Source organism: Ranitomeya variabilis, chromosome 6 (genome assembly GCF_051348905.1).
Source record: "Ranitomeya variabilis isolate aRanVar5 chromosome 6, aRanVar5.hap1, whole genome shotgun sequence".
In the NCBI taxonomy this organism is placed as follows: domain Eukaryota; kingdom Metazoa; phylum Chordata; class Amphibia; order Anura; family Dendrobatidae; genus Ranitomeya; species Ranitomeya variabilis.
Window position 1 is genome coordinate 524686178 of NC_135237.1, and position 26269 is coordinate 524712446.

A 26269-nucleotide genomic window follows, 5' to 3' on the forward strand; every position below is an offset into this window, starting at 1 on the left:
CTGGTTCCAATTAACTGCAATACTGTATCTATAATATGTCTAAATATGGGACTGGTGCAATTATCCCATACTGTACTTAAACAACAAGAATACTTACATCCCTTATTTTAATTAAAATTCTATGAGCACTGCCTTTCCATGCTACACAAAAAGAAGCATACAAAGATTGTGCAAGAAATAACAGAGCTTCCGGAAATAGTACAAATAAGAGAGGAAACGTTCAAGGACAACTGTAGTGCCAGAACCACCTTCAGTACATGAATACAGCACAAGACCCACCGTTAGTACATGAATGCAAAGCCAGAACTACCATCAATATATGAATGCATATGAATGCAGCACAAGAACCACCATAAGTACCTGAACGCAGCACCAAGCATAGTCATATGTGATGTCCAGTCAGCCTACATATAACTGTATTGCTTTAACTTACAATCCCAGTGTGCTCTTAACAATGATGAGGAGATACTGGAAGTTGTTGTTACCATCCACATCAGACTTGCAGCTCATACAGGAAACACAGTATTGATGAGACACAGGCAGTGTCAAATTTACATCTGGGTAACTCATAGGTGACATCTTCTCTGATTGTATTCATTCCCATCCCTTTTGTCTCCACGTAGCACAGATGTCATAATAAGATTTCATGCCCAGAGCTTGTCTTTCAAAAATGTCTTGTTCTCTAACTTCAGCCACGTTTCCAAACATGATGCCCTTAAAAATAAAGTATCGTTATAATGACCCATAAACATAAATATCTCCTATATTGCGCCCCTGATAACTGCCTTTCACTATGCTTCTTGAACAAAATATCCCCCATATTGACCTTTTTCATAATGTCCCACACATACTGCCCCTTTCCATAATATCCCCCCACAATGCCACTCTCTAATATCTCCCCACACTACCTTTGTCCATAATATCCCACCACACAGCCCCTCTCCATAATATCCCCCCACACTGCCACTCTCTCTAATATCTCCCCACACTACCTTTGTCCATAATATCCCACCACACTGCCCCTCTCCATAATATTGCCCCCACACTGCCCTTATCCATACTGCCCTCCACTGCTCCTCTCAGTAATGTTCCCAGCACAGCCTCTCCATAATATCTTTCCCCATGGTGCCCCTCTCGATAATATCCCCCCAGCCACAGACATAGTGCCCCACTCCATACTATATCCCCCCCACACACTGAGCCTCTCCATAATATCCCCCTCCAAACCATGCCCCTCTCCACAATATACCCCCCGAGATATAACAAACTTTGAAAAGTAAAAAATTCTCAAATTCTTACAGTGGGATGCAGCACAAAATTGCTTTGATATCACTAGGCAACAAAAATTCAAAAGGTGTCTGGTTCAGAAATCAAATTAGCCATTTCTTCATGATTTTGTGCTGAATTCAAATATGACAAAGAAAACTGTTATTTGACTCTAGTTTCCATGAAATCGAAGAGTTTGCGTTTCACTGTTATATAAATTAATAAATGATTATAACATGTAGTTGTTACTTCTACAAATATAAAATTGCACATGTATTGTCAAACAAATTTTATTAGCTGTATTCAGAGGGAACTCAAGTGCATTTAAAGCTACTATATAATTAATTACCGTATTTTCTGGTGTATAAGACGACTGGGCGTATAAGACGACCCCCAACTTTTCTATATAAAATATGGACGGGGGTCATCTTATACGCCCAGTCATCTTATACGGCGTGTGGTTCCCAGGGTCTGGAGGAGAGGAGACTCTCCTTCAGGCCCTGGGATCCATATTCATGTAAAAAATAAAGAATAAAAATAAAAAATATCATCTATCTCAGAGACTAGCAGTGGATTCCATGTCTGGAGGTGGTGCTCCTATCCATCAACACCGGCCATATGAGCCTGCGGGTGCTGCAACAGTTATTGTGGTCTACGCCCCACTACATTGGCACTCAGCTGAAGCTTCGATTTATTTCGCTAATTTCACCCGATAATACGGCGGCGCTACTGCATATTCCATGTATACCTAGATATCCTCTGGTAACCGTTTCCTACTGATTAGGATTGGCACGTGACTGATGAAAGTCCAGATGGACTGAAACATTTCGAGTGCTACAAATAAATTTTCCACTATTGCTGAAGTTGAGTGCTAGACTTTCTTTAACATTAATTGTACGGTTTGGGAACCTAGTCTATGCACCACACTATAGCTGTGCACACGGTGTTTTCATTCACAAAAGATGTAAGTGCTGTCATTTTCCAGAACTGCAGAGTCCCTGGAGTGTCCAGAAGTACAAGGTGTTCAGTGCGAAAAGACACAGCCGAGGTGAGAAGGCTGAACCCAACCGCTACTGAAGAAGACACAGAAGGGGAAACGTCAAGTCTGGGCCAATAATGTCTGAAGACAAGTTTATCAAAGGTTTTATGAACTGATGAGATGAGAGTAATTCTTGATGGACCAGATGGATGGGCCCATGGCTGGATCAGTAACGGGCACAGACCTCCACTTCCACTCAGACGACAGCAAGGTGGAGCTACTGGGCTTAATGTATATTATTAAAGATTAGCTAGTTGGATCTTTTTGGGTTGAAGATGGACTCAAAGCTAACTCTCAAACCTACTGCCGGATTTTAGAATACACTTTCGTTAAGCAGTGTGTGACAGGGTCACTGTCACTGTATGTGAGGGGAGATATATGGGAGATATGTGTCATGAAGATTGCTTTCTTCCATGATCTAGAAACCCATAAGTTTCTAATCCAGCATGTTATATGCTGAAGGGGTTAATCAGCCATGATAAGGCACAGGCTTTTTAGATGAGTAGGTCAAAGATGGGCAGCACGCCTTCTCACAATATCATCACCTCAAGCAGTGGCTGGGGAGTTAAATGTTGAGCCACTGTTTTTTTTTTTTGTTGTGTGTTTGGAGAGAAAAATCTCCAGAAGTGGCTCCAGGAGGAGCTGAGGACTTTGTGTGTTAACTGCTGGTGAATCCTGCAGGTAAAATGACTCTATTCGACTTTATCTTTGTTTTGCTTTGACATTTGGCCAGAAAGGCCATGTTTACTTTGATCAACCCTGCTGTGGTTTAAGCTCTGCTATAAAAAACCAGCAGGTAATTTACCACAAGAGTCGTTCCTGAGTTTACCTCTGCAAACAGCTGAGTGAGTCAATCCCTCACACGTGGTACAGGAAAAAGTTGCATCTTTCAAGAAAACCATGATTTTTCTGTAGAACATTGCTCCTTTGCAGCATTGAAGTCTCCATTGCTCGGCTGCCAGTAAAGGTCTTAAATCTGAAAGAATAATGACACGGCCCCTTCCTTACGCAACCTAAACCTTATTGATAACTTGTGGGCTCTTCTTAAATAAAAGCTTTATGGTGAAGGAGAACAGTCATCTCTCGTCTCAGTGCCTGGAGCTGTGGTTGGTGCTGTCCAAAAAGTTGATCGTCAACAGATTAAGAAACTGACAGATTCCTTGGATGACATTTATGACTGTTATTGAAAAGAAGCATGGCTTATCACTATATTATTCACTGATATATATTTTTTAAACGTATAAATGTATTTTTGTACATTTTCAGTTGCTTTTCTTATTTTCACTGTAACAGCTGAAAATAAACAATTGAGATGAGAAAATGTAGGTTTTTCATTTAGTTGCATAATAATTCTGCACGCATAAAGATTTTCGTAAGATAAAACCTCACTTTTACTTTCTTAAATATTCAGGTTTCAGGATTATTAAACTTTTGGATTGACTGACAGCACTGTTTGTTGTTATTCAATAATAAACTTAATCATCGGAAATACAAATTGCCCGAATAATTCTGCACATTTAATGTGTAATTTATACCCTCCCTTTTTTCTGAAACTTGTGTTGGATGTGTTTTGCAAGCCACATTCTGTATTATTTATCTTTATGTGACTTTTTAGAACAAATAGTCACATATTCTGATAAAATGAAGCATACATACCTAAAATCACTCGGGGAGGAGACTAAAGAATATTTTTTTAGTCAAAATTCAGTTATTATATGAAAATATCTGAAAATGCCAAACTCCACTCATTTTAGCAGAAACTCACTAGAAACGCATTTGTAGTTTTTATCTCCGTATTTTTCGCAACCAGTGTAATCTGACATGTTGTGGATTTGAAACACGCACAGTTTACACTGCATAAAAAATAATCACAGTAGGCAGGAGATTTCTATAGTCCCATCTTCTTTGCTGGAACTGTAAAATTTTTGTGCAGTGAAAATACGGAGCTTCAAAAACTCATCATGGGAAGTTAACCTTATTATTTGTATTTGCTTTTTATTGTGCTATTATTTTATGTTTAGTGTAGTGTTATAATTATTTGTATTAGCTCTAGAAATGAGAGAATCTTTTGAAATTCAAAGTCACCAATTTTGCCAAATTTGACCAAAAAGATAAGATTTGTGTCAAATATTTTGAACACATCTCAATACTGGAAAGCTTGTAATTGCTTGTGGAAATACACATTGGGTACAATAAACAGAGAGAACACCGCTGATCATAAGAGCTTACACTCTACAGAAGAGAAAGCGAACCTCACTGACCATAAGAGCTTACACTCTACAGGAGAGAGAGGACCCCACTGACCATAAGAGCTTACACTCTACAGGAGAGAGAGAGAGAGAGAAGATTCCACTGACAATAAAAGCTTACACTCTACAGGAGAGAGACAGGACCTTGTTGACCATAAGAGTTTACACTCTATGGGAGAGAGCAGACCCCATTGACTATAAGGGTACCGTCACACAGTACCATTTTAATCGCTACGACGGCACGATCCGTGACGTCGCAGCGATCGTATGATTATCGCTCCAGCGTCGTAGACTGCGGTCACACGTTGCAATCACGGCGCTGGAGCGATGCCGAAGTCCCCGGTAACCAGGGTAAACATCGGGTAACTAAGCGCAGGGCCGCGCTTAGTAACCCGATGTTTACCCTGGTTACCAGCGTAAACGTAAAAAAAACAAACAGTGCATACTTACATTCCGGTGTCTGTCCCCGGCGTTCTGCTTCTCTCCACTGTGTAAGCGCCATAGCCGGAAAGCACAGCGGTGACGTCAGACATCACCGCTGTGCTCGCTTTCCGGCTGGCAGACGCTCACACAGTGCAGAGAAGCTGAGACGCCGGGGACAGACACCGGAATGTAAGTATGTACTGTTTGTTTTTTTTACGTTTATGCTGGTAACCACGGTAAACATCGGGTTACTAAGCGCGGCCCTGCGCTTAGTTACCCGATGTTTACCCTGGTTACAAGCGAACACATCGCTGGATCGCTGTCACACACAATGATCCAGCGATGTCAGCGGGTGATCAAGCGACGAAAGAAAGTTCCATACAATCTGCTACGACGTACGATTCTCAGCAGGATCCCTGATCGCTGCTGCGTGTCAGACACTGCGATATCGTAACGATATCGCTAGAACGTCACGAATCGTACCGTCGTAGCGATCAAAATGATACTGTGTGACGGTACCTTAAGAGCTTACACTCTACAGGAGAGAGAGGACTCCACTGACCATAATAGCTTATAGTTTACAGGAGAGCGAGGACTCCACTGACCATAAGAGCTTACACTCTACAGGAGAGAGCGAGAACTCCGCTGAACATAAGAGCTTACACTCTACAAGAGAGAAAAAGAGAAAGGACCCTGCTGACCATACAAGCTTACACTATAAAGGAGAGAGAGAGGACTCTGTTGACAGTAAGAGCTTACAGGAGAGAGGACCCAACTAACCATAAGAGCATAAGAGCTTACACTCTACAGGAGATAGAAGACTCAGCTGACCGTAAGAGCTTACACTCTACTTGAGAGAGGACTCCGCTGACCATAAAAGCTTACACTCTGCAGGAGAAAGAGAAGACTCCGCTGACCATAAGAGCTTACACTCTACAGGAGAGAGAGAGGACTCCGCTGACCATAAGAGCTTATACTCCACAGGAGAGAGGACTCCACTGGTCATAAGAGCTTACAGTCTACAGGGGAGAGAAAGAGAGAGGACAGCTCACCATAAGAGCTTACAGTCTACAGGATAGAGGACCGCACTGACCATAAGAGCTTACACTCTATAGGAGATAGAAAGAGATAGCACTCCACTGACTATAAGACCTTACACTCTTCAGAAGAGAGAGAGGACTCCGTTGACCATAAGTGCATACACTCTACAGGAGAGAGAGAGGACTCCACTGACCATAAGAACTTACACTCTACAGGAGAGATAAAGAGAGAGGACTTCATTCACCAAAATAGCTTACAGTCTACAGGTTTGAGGACCCCACTGACCATAAGATCTTACACTCTACAGTAGAGAGAAAGAGAGAGGACCCTGCTGTAAGAACTTACACTGTAAAAGAGGGAGAGACTTACCCAGTGACTGTGGAGATGGAAAACAACTAAAACTGTGCTACACTGGAAACTGTTGATCTGTGATGGCCGAGGTGCTGTCCACCAGTGTATAAAGTGTGATAATCCACTAGATGTCATAGCTGCAGGGCATTATGGGGTGAGCCTGACATTTGACTGCTCTCTGATACTTCAGCAGTGTGGTGAATGCTTTTTGCAAAGCACAAATTGGTCCTTAAAATGTTCAATTTCACGTGAAACCGCAAGTTTCAGAAACTTCGACTTGAGCACGATACTCTGCAGACGAATCCATTCATCTCTAATTCGTTCCTTATTGTACTATTTGTTATCTTATCTTTTGGGGCATTTTCTTGCAATATTATTTCTATAACTATTTGCATTAGCTTCTTATTGTACTAATATTTTATGCTCCTTTGTGTTTTGGGGGGGGGGTTCTTGCCATCTTGTTACTATAATTATTTGTATTAGCTACTTACTGCATTACTATATATGTTATTATGTTTATTTCATTATTATTTTATTTTGTTTATTGTAGTAATATTATAATTACTTCTATTACTTTCATATTGCACTATCATTTTATGATTTATTATGGTTTTTTTTGTATTATTGCTATAATTATCTGTATTAGCTCCTTATTGTACTAATATTTTATGCTTCTTTGTGTTTTGGGTTTTTTTTCTTGCCATCTTGTTACTATAATTATTTGTATTAGCTTTTTACTGCATTGCTATACATGTTATGCTTATTTCATTATTATTATTATAATTACTTGTATTCGTTTCTTATTGTATTATTTTATGTTTTATTATGTTTTTTTCAGTATTATTACTGTAATTATTTGTATTAGCTTCTTATTTTAGTAATATTTTATGTTTCTTTGTCGTTTTGTTTTTTTGCCATCTTGTTACTATAATGATATAATGATTTGTATTGGCTCCTTATTGTACTAATATTTTAATCTTTTTAGTGTTGATGGGTTTTATTGCAATTTTATTACTACAATTATTTGCTTCTTTCTGCATTACTATTATATGTTATCATGTATATTGTGTTATTTACTCACCACCACCAGTAGATATACTAAATACTGAATTTACAGGATACAAAGCTTTACTACTAAATCTCTCTTTCAATCTCAGGAATAGACTTTTTTTTTTTTGTAGAGGCAGCCTGGCATTAATCAAGGCGGTTTCTTAGATGTGATTTGTGATGTTCTCGCTTCTTGCTGCCTATATTATACTTGCATTTCACTGGTGAATGCTGAATGTGGAGGGGAAGGGGCTGGTGAGGAGGGAGCTATTCCTCATCACTGTCAGACGTGTGCCAATGGGGTTTGATTCCTTTGGCCTCTGTAGTGATCAAATGAATTACACAGCTTCTTAAGATCTGACAGAAAGCCACCTTATATCACAAATCTGCTTCAAGTGCTGCTGCTGTTCTGCTGGGAGCAGATGGGTCACTCCTCATCTATTCTGCTCCAGAGGAACTTGTGAGACATCATAAAACCAGCACTGAATTATTACTTATCTCCTATTTGCATCTTTGACACCACTCCATTCATTCAAGAAGAAAAAAGTTAGAAAGTAATTTTTGTCTCAAGGACAAGGAGGAATCGCATTGTCTTCGGCTCTTGGAGAACATCCCAAGAGGTTGACCCTTCTCTTTGGATTCCCGAGCATGGACAGGTAGGAGGTCATTTGTTACTGTTGCTGATCACTAGTTGAGATCTCGTTGGTTATCATTGCTTTTACATGAGAGGTTTGCATAAGGAATTATAATTTTTAAGACTTTGTAAGACAGCATGTGTTTAGGAGGTTTATACATTTTATATTAGCAAGGATAAGGAAGAATTGGAGTAGCACCTCTGCATTAAGTATAACTTATAAAACAAAAAAAATATAAAATAATAGCTATACATATTATAACGTCATTCATCATCATAGACCTATTATATATAAAATATCTAAACTTACAGACCTCCTATGAGATATTAGCCATTATAGACCAAATATAATAGTCTTCCCAAATAATATCCGACGTTCAATACCTAATATTGATGTTGAGCCATAATAGATCTGACATGATATCCATCATTAGGCTATGTTCCACAATGAGCTTTTTGGGCAGTTTTTGATGCATTTCCGAACCCTTTAGGTTAAATAGGTTACTTGCATTTTTCCGAAAATACGCACCAAAAACTCATCGTGAGAACGTAGCCTTATACATCCCGTGTAACATCCAAAATTATAGACCTTTGTGACTCAAAACTGTATGTTGCATTAACATTCAGACCATATACATGGCCTACACATTTTATTGTGTGCATATTTTAGGACTTTCTGATTTTGGATGGATAGATTACTATTCCAGTATTAGACAATTGCACAGCTAACACCTCCCGAATGTTCACAGAGTTGTAACTTAGCTGAGGTTGTTAATGCAACAGAGCTGAGTTTGCCATTCGCAATAGGTAAGGCTGCAGGAGGGGATCACTTTAGGAAGCTCTGGTATCTTCTGGCTGGCACCACTCCACCACCACCACATGCCTCACGAGTCCTCCTGAGATGTTATGGGCACTGGTAAATGACAGAATCAGCTCTGGAACATATATCCTTCCTCTCACACAAGCCCTGTAGGAGCTGTCAGTATACACTAGCACAGTTTCGGACTCTCTGTATAGGGTGCCGACACCTAGCACAGTTTTGGACTCTCTGTATAGGGTGCCGACACAGGCTGTCACCATTCATGTCAGCAGGTTATGGCTGGCTCAGCAGTTTAATGAAGTATTTGTCCTGCTGTTGGATGATTCGGGACTACAAGAATTGGCATTCTTTGGCAGAAAGCCATTTCAATAGTAAGATGTTCGGAAATTGCTAGTTAAGCACGTTCCTAATACCCTATGTAGTGTCAGGTTTGCTCATCCTGCAATCTCCATATCTAGATAAGGAATAGTACGTGGTAACTTTCCTCAAATAGGAGAAACATGCAGCTTCAGCCTGATGGATGGATGAGGCTTCCTGAAATTTTTTGGGGAATCAAGGGCACATTTTCTATGTCTATTCCAAGTTTGCACTGTCTAAATATTAGGCATAAAAGTAAATCTCACCCATTAGATCTACTTTCTTAATTGTCCTCCTATGTTCTTCATTATTAAGGAATTTTTTTTTTTTTTTTTTAATGGTAATTTTCCTAAAGCCATAGTGGGAATCTGCTGTTAAATACTGCTATAAACATGTGCATCAGTCTTAGTGCTCATGTAGACGTCCATGCAAATTGGTCCAAGATCGGACCGCAGTGCAGGGATTGGCCGCGACTCTCCCGACCCAAGCGTGACAACATCATAGAAATCCATGAAACTGTCACAGGCTGATGAGTGGAGAGCTCGGTCACAGAGGCAATATATAAATAGCCAAAGACTGACTGTCACTTCCAAATAGAAAACTGGTGTGTAATGGTGCAAACTAAGAGTAGCCATCTATCTACATAACTAACAAATACAGTTTGACTCTGTAGTGCTAGAATTTTCTGTTTGGAAGCTGTGAACTGATAGTAATCGGTTGAATATTGGTTGGATATTGGCCCCTTCAATGAATAATAACACCAGCTCACAGCAATGTACTTTCCCTGAGGTAGTTAGTAAAAATAAGGGGGTTCCCAGTGCCCACACCAATTTTTTAAATGTATTTAATTATTTATTAGCTAAATACAACTACAGAAAACTACACACGCAAAGCACTTTATATTATATTTATTATTATATTATATTTAGCTCACGGACATCTTTTTATCTATTCTATTCTGACACTTTAGGCTTTAAATTTACTGTACTGATGAAATGTTGGATTTCTTTTGAGATGTCTGCATAAAAGCTGGCGGCACACGCATGGTCCATGTGCTGCGCTATTATTTTTTTGCACCCGTTGACTTGCATTGGCGAGTGCAATCTGATTCTGCAGTCAATTGCAGCTTGCTGCGATTTTTATCTCAGTCCGATCCAATCTGAGAAAAAACATGCAGATGAGCACTGAATCATTGATCAGAGTGCAATGTGATGTTTTTTTCGCATTGCAATGTTCTGTATTAGACTATAATGTGAGCAAGCCCATACAGGAAACGTATGCCAACATACATGGTAGGATTTCAGACCAGGACTGAAAAGAGTTCTCTGGGCCTTAAACATTGAAGGCCCATCCCAGCCCCATCACGTTCATCACTATATTCTTATACATAAAAGATGGCAGTGTCTTGTACTACAGCTCATCCTTTCATGCTGTCAGTTGGGATGTCCCAGAGAGTCAATCCCTACTTGGTCAAATGTTGGTCAGTCCCTCATTGGTCATACACTGATGTTAAATCCTGTCATTCAGGAATCAATGCTGATGTTTCACAGTATGAGGGAAAGGAAAAAAGCAAAACAATAACACAATATATTACACTTTTACAGAGTTAAAAGGGTTTCTAATCTAAAAATTGCAACCAAAGGTCCTCAATATTCAGAAATACGCTCTGTAATTTAGTTGACCCACTACTGACCTTGCTTGGTCTCTATCAGTCTTTGCTCCATCTCTGTCCCTCCATTGTTTAGCTTCCACCAAAATAACATACTGTCCATAATGACGTAATTGGTGGCTGTTTTAGATGGCCATGGTGACTGTCTATGGGGAGTAACAATACAAACTGTGAAATAGAGAAATAAAATCTCTTTTGTGGTGCAAATGAATTGAAACAGGGTCAAAATACAAACATTTGTAAATATGAGTACAATATGGAAACTGATCTCTCCTCGGCCAGATAAACGATCACATTGTTCCATGTTATATTCTGATAATAATATATACTGATCGTTTTCCCCCCATAGGAAACTCTTGGATGAAGTATTACTTTAAGATGATGTAAAAAAGCCACGTTTATACCTCGAGGCTTCTCTATCATTGTGAACATGGAAAATCAGAATTTCACTGACCTGAATAACTCAATATTTCAAGACCCAGAATGGAACAGCGTGGAGTACCAAGTGGTCACTATTTTTCTGGTGGTTGTAATCTGTGGACTTGGGATTGTTGGCAACATCATGGTGGTTCTGGTAGTACTTAGGACTAAGCACATGAGGACTCCAACCAACTGTTATCTTGTAAGCCTCGCAATTGCCGATCTAATGGTCCTGGTGGCAGCAGGACTTCCCAACATCACCGACAGTGTCTATGGCTCATGGGTCTATGGATATATGGGATGTCTATGCATAACTTTCCTCCAGTATTTGGGTATTAATGCTTCATCTTGTTCTATCACTGCTTTCACCATTGAAAGATACCTTGCAATCTGCCATCCTATCAAAGCTCAGTTTCTATGCACCATTTCCAGAGCAAAGAAGATAATCGTGTTTGTTTGGGTCTTTACCTCACTTTACTGCATGATGTGGTTTTTTCTACTTGACCTCAACACGACTGTCTACAGAGATGCAACTGTGGTGAGTTGCGGCTACAAAGTTGACCGGAGTTACTATTCTCCAATCTACTTGATAGATTTTGGTATATTTTATGCCGTACCAATGACATTAGCAACTGTGCTTTATGGACTTATCGCAAGAATTTTATTTCTAAACCCCATACCATCCGATCCAAAGGAAAACTCAAAGACCTGGAGAAATGATTCAACTCATCAAAACAAGGTCTACAACTCCAAGTTATCCAGTAGATGTTCCAATAACACAATATCTTCTAGACGACAGGTAAGTACTTTTATTTCTCAAGAATCACGATTATTTGCTATAGACTATATAATTCATTAGTGTAAATTGGCTTGCTAAGATGTTGATTATGCATGTTCTGAAAGTTCCTGAACTGTAGTAGTTATAATGTCTGTATCATAAGCAGAGGCATAGCTAGGGTTTTCATTCAGGGGGCGCAAAACTTCTGAGTGGGCCCCTAACCAGGTAACCCTGATTATTATAACTATGGTGGTGTACCCTAATAGTAGATGTAGGAGAACGTCAGCAGATGTCCGGGCTGTTACTAAAAATAATCTCTATACAAGGACCAACACTGATATTACTGCATGTGGTGACCATGTAGTGGAAGATACCAGTCCTGCAGAACATACAAGAGATTACAGTACAGTTACAGATAGTGACTTACAGTTGACATTCTTTCTGATGCAATCGTTCACTTTTCCCATCTTTTTGATCTGGCCCAGACCGACATGACTTCTTCCAGCAAGGACTCAGCTGCAGAGATTACATCAAAGTCACATTTGACTTCTCACATTTCCAGAACAGCCTCATCTATTCCCAACCTGCACAAACTCATCCTATTGATACCCCAATGCTGAGTCACTGTTGCCGTATGTATATAGGTCTCCATATAGTATAAAACACTCACCATAGGCCTCTATATATAGTATAATGCAATTCCCATAGGCCTGCATATAGTTTAATGCACTCCCCATAGGCCTCCATATAGTATAATGCACACCACATAGGCCTCCATATAGTATAATGCACTCCCCATAGGCTTCCATGTAGTATACTGCACTCCCCATATGCCTCTATATAGTATAATGCACTCCCCATAAGCCTGTATAGCATATACAATATAATGCACTCCCAATAAAAAAAATACAATACTCACCTCTCCTCGTTCCCCTGCTGCTCCGAACACCCTTTCATCTCAGCACAGTGGACGCCAGACGCAGAGGGGGAGTGAAGGGAGAGGGAGCATGACGCCATACCCACCCCCCCTCACCGCTCACGGACCCCATAGCAGATGGCAGTACAGGGAGATCGAGTCTACCTGCTCTGCCGCAGAGTTTAACTGTTTGAGCACACTACACATGCAGATAGTTAACAGTAAAGTAGCACCAGGTGGCTGCCCGCTCTGCTCCCCCGGTAGCTACACTACTGATCATAAGTATCAGGTTTTGAATATTTTGCTGCACTTGGGGATGGAGATTCCTAAATCTGGTCTTTATTAAAGGGGTTTTCTTTTAAGATGTAAAAAGAAGAGAGTTAAGAAAGATAGACATATGTTGTGCAACTGGTCATAGTCACCTCCTAGAGAATGTTGAAGATATAGTTCATAAAACTAATGCAAACGAAGAGGCACCCAAGTATCATAGATATAATTTCAATAAGGCACATATGCTTTGAGGCACAATAACTAATATTCTTTAGCTGAAGTGGAAACAAATTGAGCTTTGTGGTGATGGATTCCCAATAAAATCCTTTATGGCACTCAGGCAGCAAAACTCGGTCCGGACCCACCAAATGCGTCCTATCAGCCACACTCTTATATATTGAACCCATCTATCGCAAATTATTAGTCACCCCCTGCTATATGGTAGAAATGGAAGATGAAAACCATTCAGAAGGGTGATTACCATTGAAAGAACTAAACTGAGGATGGACTCCATATGCCCCGAAAAACAGCGACTTACCGGTTGATTCCTGACAATGATTATTTACCATAAATTCAACCAATGGTAAGTAGGTAACCCAGTCCTCCTGATTCTCAGACACAAAATATCTGAGATATGTCTCTCTAAATTCTGGTTGACCCGTTCAGTCTGCCATTAGACTTCGAGTGAAAAGCAGAAGAAAAGGACAAATGGATCCTCAGATGAGTGCAAAACACCCTTCAAATTTGGAGATAAACTGCACCCCCCTATCAGAAACAATATCGGTAGACATCCCATGCAGTCTAATTATTTCCTTGATGAAAATTTGCTCCAGAGATTTGGCGTTAGGCAAAGCTGGTAAAGCAATAAAATGAGTCATTTTACTGAACTTGTCCACCCCCACCAGGTTTATAGTATTCCCTACAGAGATGGGAAGATAGGTAATAAAATCGACAGACAAATCCCCAAAGTCTGAAGGATAAAGTATTGTCCTTGACAGTATGTACTCCATTTAGCCACTTCCTGTGTCTGCCAATCAATTACCGGATTGTGCAGAGCGAGCCAAGGAAGTCCCAGTACCACAGGCATGAGCAGGCCCTCAAGCACATAGCATTTTAACACCTCAGTGTGTATGGCCCCCACATGTAGCCGCAAGTCTCCGGCCTCCCCGCAACCCGGGCACACTAGTTTTCCAGCGGCTGTTTAAATAGAGGTCGGGATGGACACAAACACAAACACAAACACAAACACCCCTTACGCCGGACTACAGACAATTTGCCTAGATGAAATGCCACCCCCACCTGCATGGGTTCCTCAGTTGGCTCGTCACAGACCACCCTCGACCCCGGACCTCCCACTGCCAGAGGTGACTCCCTATGTCTCTGGCGAAGATGGCAATCAACCCGGATTGCCAGAGACATGGCTGTCTCAAAGAAGTAATAAGTTTCATATAGGGCTAAAGTATCTTTTACTCTAACTGAGAGGTCCTCACAGAACTGACTGCGGAGTGCAGGGTCATTCCACCTAGCGGCGGTGGCCTACCTCCAGAACTCAGAGCAATATATCTTCACCAGGTGGCCTCCTTGCTGAAGTTGGCTTATAGAGGACTCAGCCATGGGGACACGATTTGGGTCATCATATACAAGGCCCAGTGCCTGACAAAATCCCTCTACCATCTGGAGTGACTGTGAATCAGACAGAAAAGAAAATGCCCATGCTTGAGGGGCCCCCTGAAGGAGCGAGATAACAATCCCCACACATTGCTCCTCTGTACCTGAGAATACCAGATGTAACCGGAAGTAAAGTTTACTGACCTCATGGAAAACAACAAACTTGTCACGCCCCTCAGAGAACTTGTCCGGTAAAGGGACCTTGGGCTCCACAATGAAATGCCTAGAGAGCCAGATCCCCACACCAGATGTAACAGGGTGTTGTAAAACCATCATGCACAAATCCGCCACCTACAAACTGAGCTGCTGCAATTTCCCTGTCAGAGCTGAGATTGGATCCATCATGGATCAGAAAAATGATTGCGGTCAGAGTTAATGTCATGACACAACTGTCGAGTGACCTGGGACCAGAGGCATCTTTCCTAGCCCTAACACTAGGGGGTGCCCTAGCTTGCTCTGTTTCCCGGGATACTTCAGATGGCGAAGACACTGGGGCCTCTGCCCTTACCTTATCTCCTAAGTTAGCCCTTTGTCTGTCCCTTTCCCACACTCAGGGAAACGGGGGCCCTACTGTGCATGCAGTACACCAAACCGACAAACAATGCAGCAAAGACAAGGGTAAACTGAAAACTCCACACACGCAAAATATTCACTCACATATAATAGAGGAATCCACTAGGGTGTCAAGGAAGGGGAAGAAAGCAAAATAGGGAAGGATAAGGAATTAACAAGCATACAAACCACACAACAGTTGCTTCTAACTCCTCCAGCAATCCTTCTTAAACCAACTTCTCTCCCTCCTATTGTCATCCAGCAAGTGCTAAACCTGACAAGGACTAGATAATAGAGCCCAGATTTTATAGAGAAAAGGAGTGGCTAACCGAGCACAGCTGAACACAGGAATTTCCAACATGGCCGATTAACCCCTGTTCTGCTGGAAGAAATAAACATGTTTAATAAACCGGAGAAGTGCTTCTTCTCAGCAACGGAGTAGGAGCAACCAGATGCTGCGGTCTTCTGGCTCTGTTGGGGTAGCCCCGTGACACTTTTGTTATTGTTTGTGTATTTAATGTGCGGCCCAAGACAACTCTTCTTATTCCAATGTGACCCAGAGATGCCAAAAGTTGGGACAACTTTGTTTAAAGGCGTTATCCAGGACAAACTGTTTATTTTTTGCATTTTTCTATAATTATAAAATAATAAAAAATTAATAATGTCCCCACAAATCTGCCTTTCTCATTGTGGGTTACATCACACTTGACTTTTTCTTCCAGCAACATGCCCAATCACATTCTTATCATTTTACTCTGAGTGTGTCTTCCCTGAACTTACTCATCATAAATAATGTAGCATACATTTGCAGACTAAAGTGGTCTATCTCACAGATCATGTAGACTGTTTGAATTACACAAAAACTGTAAGCAAGTTTTCATTAGACTGTTTATGTGATATCACTTATGACAACTTGCACATTGGAGGAAGGGCCAGGCATGTGGGCTGTAAGCAAGTTTTCACTAGATGTTTTATGTACAGTACAGACCAAAAGTTTGGACACACCTTCTCATTTAAAGATTATTCTGTATTTTCATGACTATGAAAATTATGCATTCACACTGAAGGCATCAAAACTATGAATTAACACATGTGGAATTATATATTTAACAAAAAAGTGTGAAACAACTGAAAATATGTCTTATATTCTAGGTTCTTCGAAGTAGCCACCTTTTGCTTTGATGACTGCTTTGCACACTATTGGTATTTTCTTGATGACCTTCAAAAGGTAGTCACCGGGAATGGTCTTCCAACAATCTTGAAGGAGTTCCCAGAGATGCTTAGCACTTGTTGGCCCTTTTGCCTTCACTATGCGGGCCAGCTCACCCCAAACCATCTCGATTGGGTTCAGGTCTGGTGACTGTGGAGGCCAGGTCATCTGGCGTAGCACCCCATCACTCTCCTTCTTGGTCAAATAGCCCTTACACAGCCTGTTGAAAAATAAATGATGGTCCAACTAAACGCAAACCGGATGGAATAGCATGCCACTGCAAGATGCTGTGGTAGCCTTGCTGGTTCAGTATGCCTTCAATTTTGAATAAATCCCCAACAGTGTCACCAACAAAGCACCCCCACGCTATCACACATCCTCCTCCATGCTTCACGGTGGGAACCAGGCATGTAGAGTCCAGCCGTTCACCTTTTCTATGTCGCACAAAGATACAGTGGTTGGAACCAAAGATCTCAAATTTGGACTCATCAGACCAAAGCACGGATTTCCACTAGTCTAGTGTCCATTCCTTGTGTTCTTTAGCCCAAACAAGTCTCTTCTGCTTGTTGCCTGTCCTTAGCAGTGGTTTCCTATCAGCTATTTTACCATGAAGCCCTGCTGCACAAAGTCTCCTCTTAACAGTTGTTGTAGAGATGTGTCTGCTGCTAGAACTCTGTGTGGCATTGACCTGGTCTCTAATCTGAGCAGCTGTTAACCTGCGATTTCTGAGGCTGATGACTCGGATAAACTTATCCTCAGAAGCAGAGGTGACTCTTGGTCTTCCTTTCCTGGGGCGGTCCTCATGTGAGCCAGTTTCTTTGTAGTGCTTGATGGTTTTTGCCACTGCACTTGGGTACACTTTCAAAGTATTCCCAATTTTTCAGACTGACTGACCTCCATTTCTTAAAGTAATGATGGACACTGGTTTTTCTTTACTTAGCTGCTTTTTTCTTGCCATAATACAAATTCTAACAGTCTATTCAGTAGGACTGTGAGCTATGTATCCACCAGACTTCTGCACGACACAATTGATGGTCCCAACACCATTTATAAGGCAAGAAATCCCACTTAGTAAACCTGACAGGGCACACCTGTGAAGTGAAAACCATTCCCAGTGACTACCTCTTGAAGCTCATCAAGCGAATGCCAAGAGTGTGCAAAGCAGTCATCAAAGCAAAAGTTGGCTACTTTGAAGAGCCTAGAATATAAGACATATTTTCAGCTGTTTCACACTTTTTTGTTAAGTATATAATTCCACATGTGTTAATTCATAGTTTTGATGCCTTCAGTGTGAATTTACAATTTTCATAGTCATTTAAATAAAGAAAAATCTTTAAATGAGAAGGTGTGTCCAAACTTTTGGTCTGTACTGTATGTGATGTCACTTACGACAATTTGCATATTGGAGGAAGGGCCGAGCATGGGCGCTGTAAGCAAGTTTTCACTAGACTTTTTATATATGTGATGTCACTTACGACAACATATAAATTTGTTGGAGAGCCAAGTATATGCACTGGAAGCAAGTTTTCACTAGACTGTTTATGTATGTGATGTCACTTACGACTTTTCGCACATTAGAGGAAGGGCCAAGCAGGTAAAAAATCAAGTGCATGCTTTTCCTTCAAATAAATTTGAAGCAATGGAAAAATAAGTAATCGGAAATTGAGGCATTACAACTCAGCTCAGTGATATTTACTTGAATGGGTAGCAGTTGCAATACCAGTAACAACCTATGAACAAAGGTGGTACAATTCCTGATAAAATATCAAATAATAAAAAAATTACATATATAAATTACATTTTATTTTCCTATATGTCTTGCCTTTATTGTGACATTCGTATTGATTTATCTATGCATTTTATTTTTTTCCAAATATCAATAAAGATATCAGATGGTTCATGGGTGGCACAAAACAAATGATGTAGTGGTCCTTACATTAAGCCTACCACTTTCTATTTATTCATCTGGCTCAACTACCATGGGAATGGATTACATAAGTGTCAGCACATTAGTATCTCTGTGTTACATTTTCAGTATATTGTTGAATGTGCTCTTAATGAATACAGTTTCTTCTCAGCAAAAAAGGGCAAAGGTGATATCATTCTGTTTGTTTCTAAGACAATATTCACTATAATAAACATATATGTCATACAACTCCTTTATGGGTCAGAGGTGATAGATACTAAATTGCCAATAAAAATAGATAAAAAAGGCACTATTTTTGTTTTACTTTTCAATGTATTTTTGAATTATATATTATTATATTATTATTATAGAACATCAACACTGAGGGTTGGTCGTGAGCAATGAGACAATAATATATAATAGGTATATGGCACTCAGGAAATGGTGCTCGAGTAAGGGCTCCACTCCGCACAAATACTGAAATTACGTACTCGGCACTCAAGAATTCAAGAAAAATGCTTTTGTTTTATTTACAAGGCAATCAAATAAAGTTACGTTTCGACCCTACAGTATGGGTCTTCATCAAACTCTGTGTGACACAAAAAATACAGTGTAAATTCAAAAATGTTAAATAAATATATCAGAAATATTTATTTACATTCATAGACAATACATTTTCTCATGATTCTAGGGTTTTAGACAATCAGTGTTCTACATAATAAGAAATATAACATCATATCTTAAATTATTCTTTATTTATATAGCACCATTAAGTCCATGGTGCTGTACATGAGATATAAAGATGTAATTTATCCAAATATCACATTCATTTATTTTATATCCAAAACTATGTACACAGATGGATTAAATCCTTATTTCAGAGATATATACATGCATGACCTCTATCATAAAGAGTGGAAATTAAGTGAGACAAAAAGTCAGAGCCACCTCCAGTGAGCTCTTTAATGTCATAGTGGGAAACCCATTTGTAGAGAAAAAAAGGAGCTGAAAAATAAATGATAAGCTTATCGGATTACAGAGAATAGATTGAATATTTGCGCTATGTTGGATATATGCCACATGTTGCTGTGCGCTACCTATGCTCAATAACACTGGGAGTTTTAAACTCCATAACCGCAAGTGTTCGCAGCGTGTGACGGAAAGGGTACCGCCCCATGACCTAAGTCACCGCTAGACGTGTTATCTGGCAGAGACAAATCCGGCATAGATTGACAACTCCCTTAACCGTGGGATCAAGTGACCCATCTTTAGTGACGTGTGGTCCTGTGATACACCTCCAATGATGGCAATGGTACCACCCACCCATCATGTGATTTAGGAGATTTTCTGTCACTATGTGTTACCATGCCGCCAACTAGTTAGTGAAATGTTATATCAGGCAAAAAGAAAAATGGTGCACAACCACACTTATCAAAACCACATATTATACAGTATAGCAATGAATTATGTGATCATACAGAAGGGGGCACGGACATATAAGTGGAGCGCTATGTAGTAATATGCAATAATATGTCTTTTTGGTATGTATGTAGTATATTAAATCGTACCCCACATGGAGATGGGTATACCACCCCTCTGGAATGCGGCAAGTCTGTCTGCACGTGCGGAACCTTCAGAAGACAGTGACAGATGCCGTCATACCCAAGTGAAGAGTGGTCGTCACCAAATTCTAACGATTCTGTAGGAAAAAGAAAGATATAACAATTAGGAATAAATCTTAAATATAACGAGATACGTCATAGTACCTGATTAAAATTTGTAAATTGCGAATCCAGAACACTTCACATTGTTTTAATAATTTTAGTTGGTCCTCCCCTCGCCTAAGAGATGAAAGCTGTCCCAGTATTTGAAACCTTAATTGGGACACTGTGTGTTTTGCTTCCGAAAAACAATATGGTAAGGGTTAAACCATTTACCTACACCGTATACTCGACTTATGTTGAGATATTCCATCGCGCACATGTTGTGTAGTTTACTCTTCATACATAAGGCCACGTGGGCACTGAATTCTATGTATTATGTTAGAAAATTCACAGGTAAAAAAAAACCTTTAACAGGTATCCCCCTCACCAGTATGTGGTGGTGGATTTTATCCCCCTTTATTATATGATTGCACTGTAGACACTGTAAATATTGGAAAGTCCCATTCCGACATGATGATAAAAAACATTGAGTGGGTATTTTCATGGCTGAACCCACATCAGTCCTCACCAATTCGACCCTTAATTTTTTTAGTCTTCTAAAACAAGGCAAGAAGGGGTTCTGGAATTCCTCAACCTCTGGATAACCCTGAAGCTAGAATATGCAAATGCCTGTGGATCTATATGTATTTTATATGCAAATGGGTGTAACTGATGAGCAAAATCTAAGCGTTTACTTCCTTTGGAGCTAGAAGGAGTTAAATGTGAATGTGTTTCTTCTAACAATACCTGCGAAGGATACCACATCTCAAAAAATGTTTGAGACAATAATAGTCATCAAATACTCTTAAAATGAAAACACAGTGTCTAATAAACCACAAGAAAAATAATATGATTCAAAGACTAAAGAGAAGCATGTCATGCCAGCATCTATTATACAACTTCAATTAAATGTACAGTGACCATTTCCTGTACAAAATAAAATTTTGCTGCTAAATTTCAGGGTCAAATCCATGTCCAATTAGTGGTGCCTTTCATACAGAATTACTTTTACAAGAACTGATGTGAAATCTGTATCACAGAAAAAAAAGAAATTGACATGTCAATGCTTGAGATGGATTCTGTTGTGAATTCTGCTCTTGGGCTCCCTCCAGTGGTTATAAGTGGTAGTGCTGCTGTCTTTGGATCGCAGCATTCATCAGGTGTGTCCACTTATTTCAAGTCTGACTGGGCTATTTAGTCTTGTTTGACACTTTAGTCAGTGCCAGTTGTCCAATTGTTCCTGGAGGATTCACATCCCTGCCTGGTCTCTCCTTCTTTGCTGTTCATTTCATCAAAGTTAAGTTCTGGCCTTGTTTTTTGCAGTCCACATGCTGTGGGCCTTATTGTTCAGTTCTTTTTCATGTTTTGTCTTGTCCAGCTTGTTCTGTATAAGGATTTGTTCAGCCAAACTGGTATCTCTGGAGAGGCAGATATACCCTCCATATCTTTAGTTAGATGTGGAGATTTTGTATTTTCTGTGGTGGATATTTTTTAGTGTTTTAATACTGACCGCATAGTACTCTGTCCTATCCTTTCTATTTAGCTAGAAGTGGCCTCCTTTGCTAAATCCTGATTTCAGTCTGCGTATGTTATTTCCCTCTCCTCTCTGTTGTGAACTCTGTTTTTGGGCTCCCTCTTGTGGTCACAAGTGGTACTGTGTGAGTGCTGTCTTTGGGCTCCCTCTGGTGGCTCTTTGTGTCATTCTGCAGGTCTGAGGCTGGATCAGCTGTCTCGTTATCTGTTAGCTGGTTTCCTATATAGCTCACCTGGACTATCAGTTGTTGCCTGCTGTCAATGTCTTCAGTGCTATTTTGGAGCTCTCCTGCATGCCTTCGTTATCAGTCTCTTCAAGAGAAGCTAAGTTTTTCTTTGTTCATTTTTTGATCATTAGTAGTGTTGAGCGATACCGTCCGATACTTGAAAGTATCGGTATCGGAAAGTATCGGCCGATACCGGCAAAGTATCGGATCCAATCCGATACCGATACCCGATACCAATACAAGTCAATGGGACTCAGGTATCGGACGGTATTCCTGATGGTTCCCAGGGTCTGAAGGAGAGGAAACTCTCCTTCAGGCCCTGGGAACCATATAAATGTGTAAAAGAAAGAATTAAAATAAAAAATATCGCTATACTCACCTGTCCGACGCAGCCGGGACCTCAGCGAGGGAACCGGCAGCGTTGTTTGTTTAAAATTCGCGCTATTACTTGGTTACGTGAATTCCCGGCTTGTGATTGGTCAGGTCGGCCATGTTGCCGGGACGCGGACCAATCACAGCAAGCCGTGACGAAATTACGTCACGGCTTGCTGTGATTGGTCCGCGTCCCGGCAATATGGCCGCCCTGACCAATCACAAGCCGTGACGTCACGGGAGGCTGGACACGCGCTCATTTTAAAATGGGCGCGTGTCCAGCCTCCCGTGACGTCACGGCTTGTGATTGGTTGCGCCGCGGTCAACCAATCACAAGCCGGGAGGCTGGACGCGCTCATTTTAAAATGGGCGCGTGTCCAGCCTCCCGTGACGTCACGGCTTGTGATTGGTTGCGCCGCGGTCAACCAATCACAAGCCGGGAGGCTGGACGCGCTCATTTTAAAATGGGCGCGTGTCCAGCCTCCCGTGACGTCACGGCTTGTGATTGGTCAGGGCGGCCATATTGCCGGGACGCGGACCAATCACAGCAAGCCGTGACGTAATTTCGTCACGGCTTGCTGTGATTGGTCCGCGTCCCGGCAACGTGGCCGACCTGACCAATCACAAGCCGGGAATTCACGTAACCAAGTAATAGCGCGAATTTTAAACAAACAACGCTGCCGGTTCCCTCGCTGAAGTCCCGGCTGCGTCGGAGAGGTGAGTATAGCGATATTTTTTATTTTAATTCTCTCTTTTACACATTTTAACATTAATGTTGTTGCGATACCCGATACCCGATACCACAAGAGTATCGGAATCCCGGTATCGGAATTCCGATACAGCAAGTATCGGCCGATACCCGATACTTGCAGCATCGGAATGCTCAACACTAATCATTAGTGGTCATATGTTTCTTGGTTTATTTTTGTTTCTTGTCCAGCTTGCTAATATGTGATTTCCTTGCTTGCTGGTAGCTCTAGGGGGCTGAGTTTTTCCCCTCACACCATTAGCTGGTGTGGGGGTTCTTGTATTCTCAGCGTGGATATTTTGCATAGGGTTTTTTACTGACCGCACAGTTCCCTATCTGTCTTCTGCTATCTAGTATTAGCGGGCCTCATTTGCTGAATTCGTTTTCATTTCTACGTTTGTATTTTCCCCTTACCTCACCGTTATTATTTGTTGGGGGCTTCCTATATCTTTGGGGTGATTTCTCTGAGGCAAGCGAGGTCTTACTTTCCCTCTAGGAGTAAATAGTTTCTCAGGCTGCGTCGAGACGTCCAGGATTTTAGGCACGTTCACCGGCTACCTTTAGTGTGTTTGGTTAGGATCAGGTTTGCGGTCAGTCCAGTTACCACCTCCCTAGAGCTCGTGTCAATGTTCATTAACTTAGCTAGTCCGTTTTTGCGATCCTCAGCCACTAGGATCATAACACCTCTCACAGTCAATATTTGTGGGGGGCTGTCTATCCTTTGGGGATTTTCTCTGAGGCAAGATAGTTTTCCCTTTTCTATCTCTAGGGGTATTTAGTCCTCCGGCTGTGTCGAGATGTCTAGGGAGTGTTAGGTACATTCCACGGCTACTTCTAGTTGCGGTGTTAAGTTCAGGGTCTGCGGTCAGTACAGGTACCACCTTCTCCAGAGTGCGTCTCATGCTGCTCCTAGGCCACCAGATCATAACAGTACAACTGGCCAACAATGAGTTAATCGCATCTCAGAAGAAGGGAAGGAAAGTGCTGAGCCATTTTTTTTTCTGTAGTCTGTTGTGTTTTTTTTCCCCTCTTTACCTCTGGGTGGCTCAGGAGTTTGGTGCTGGCATGGATGTTCAGGGATTGGCTTCTCGTGTGGATCAACTTGCTGCTAGAGTACAGGGTATTTCCGATTATATCGTTCAGACTCCGGTTTTAGAGCCTAGAATTCCAACTCCTGATTTGTTTTGGGGGGACAGGTCCAAATTTTTGAGCTTTAAAAATAACTGTAAACTGTTTTTTGCTCTGAAACCCCGTTCCTCTGGTGATCCCATCCAGCAGGTTAAAATTGTCATATCTCTGCTGCGCGGTGACCCCCAGGATTGGGCATTTGCCCTGGAACCTGGGAATCCGGCTTTGCTTAATGTAGACACCTTTTTCCAGGCGCTTGGGTTATTGTATGATGAACCTAATTCAGTGGATCATGCTGAGAAGACCTTGTTGGCCCTGTGTCAGGGTCAAGAAGCGGCAGAATAGTATTGCCAGAAATTTAGAAAATGGTCTGTGCTGACTAAATGGAATGAGGATGCCTTGGCGGCAATTTTCAGAAAGGGTCTTTCTGAATCCGTTAAAGATGTTATGGTGGGGTTCCCCACGCCTGCTGGTCTGAGTGATTCTATGTCTCTGGCCATTCAGATTGATCGGCGCTTGCGCGAGCGCAGAGTTGTGCACACTATGACATTGTCTTCCGAGCGGAGTCCTCAGCCTATGCAGTGTGATAGGATTGTGTCTAGAGCTGAACGACAAGGATTCAGACGTCAGAATAGGTTGTGTTTTTACTGCGGCGATTCTGCTCATGTTATTTCGGATTGCCCTAAGCGTACCAAGAGAATCGCTAGTTCCGTTACCATCAGTACTGTACAACCTAAATTTCTGTTATCTGTGACCCTGATCTGCTCATTATCGTCATTTTCTGTCATGGCATTTGTGGATTCAGGCGCCGCTTTAAACTTAATGGACTTAGAATTTGCCAGACGTTGTGGTTTCCCCTTGCAGTCTTTACAGAGTCCTATTCCTTTGAGAGGCATTGATGCTACACCGTTGGCTAAAAATAAACCTCAGTTTTGGACACAGCTGACCATGTGCATGGCGCCAGCTCACCAGGAAGATTGTCGTTTTCTGGTTTTGCATAATTTGTATGATGCTATTGTGCTGGGTTTCCCATGGTTACAGGTGCATAATCCGGTGTTGGATTGGAAATCTATGTCTGTGACTAGTTGGGGTTGTCAGGGGGTTCATGGTGACGTTCCTTTGATGTCAATTTCCTCCTCCCCCTCTTCTGAAATTCCTGAGTTTTTGTCAGATTTCCAGGATGTATTCGATGAGCCCAAATCCAGTTCCCTTCCACCGCATAGGGACTGTGATTGTGCTATTGACTTGATTCCAGGCTGTGAGTTCCCTAAGGGCCGACTTTTCAACTTGTCTGTGCCAGAACATGCCGCCATGCGGAGTTATGTTAAGGAGTCTTTGAAGAAGGGGCATATTCGGCCATCTTCTTCACCATTGGGAGCAGGTTTTTTTTTTGTTGCCAAGAAGGATGGCTCCTTGAGACCCTGTATTGATTATCGCCTCTTGAATAAGATCACGGTCAAATTCCAATACCCTTTGCCTTTGCTTTCTGATTTGTTTGCTAGGATTAAGGGGGCTAGTTGGTTTACTAAGATTGACCTTCGAGGGGCATATAATCTTGTGCGTATTAAGCAGGGTGACGAATGGAAAACTGCATTTAATACGCCCGAAGGCCATTTTGAATACCTTGTGATGCCATTCGGACTCTCTAATGCTCCATCTGTGTTTCAGTCCTTCATGCATGATATATTTCGGAATTATCTTGATAAATTCATGATTGTGTATTTGGATGATATTTTGATTTTTTCAGATGATTGGGAGTCTCATGTGAAACAAGTCAGGATGGTATTTCAGATCCTTCGTGATAATGCCTTGTTTGTGAAGGGGTCTAAGTGCCTCTTTGGAGTTCAGAAGGTTTCTTTTTTGGGCTTCATTTTTTCTCCCTCATCTATAGAAATGGATCCGGTTAAGGTTCAGGCCATTCATGATTGCATCCAGCCCACAT

The 26269-nt window shown here is 41.3% G+C and overlaps 1 protein-coding gene across 1 annotated transcript in view; it reads left to right on the top strand.

The window, feature by feature from the left end:
* The first annotated feature begins 7475 nt into the window (after positions 1-7475).
* TRHR (thyrotropin releasing hormone receptor) overlaps positions 7476-26269 on the top strand; it is an 84107-nt gene continuing 65313 nt past the window's right edge. The window contains exons 1-2 of the mRNA XM_077271080.1: positions 7476-8072; positions 11246-12115. Coding sequence (XP_077127195.1) covers positions 11327-12115 — 789 coding nt within the window. The 5' untranslated portion in view covers positions 7476-8072; positions 11246-11326. The remainder of the gene's footprint in view (positions 8073-11245; positions 12116-26269) is intronic.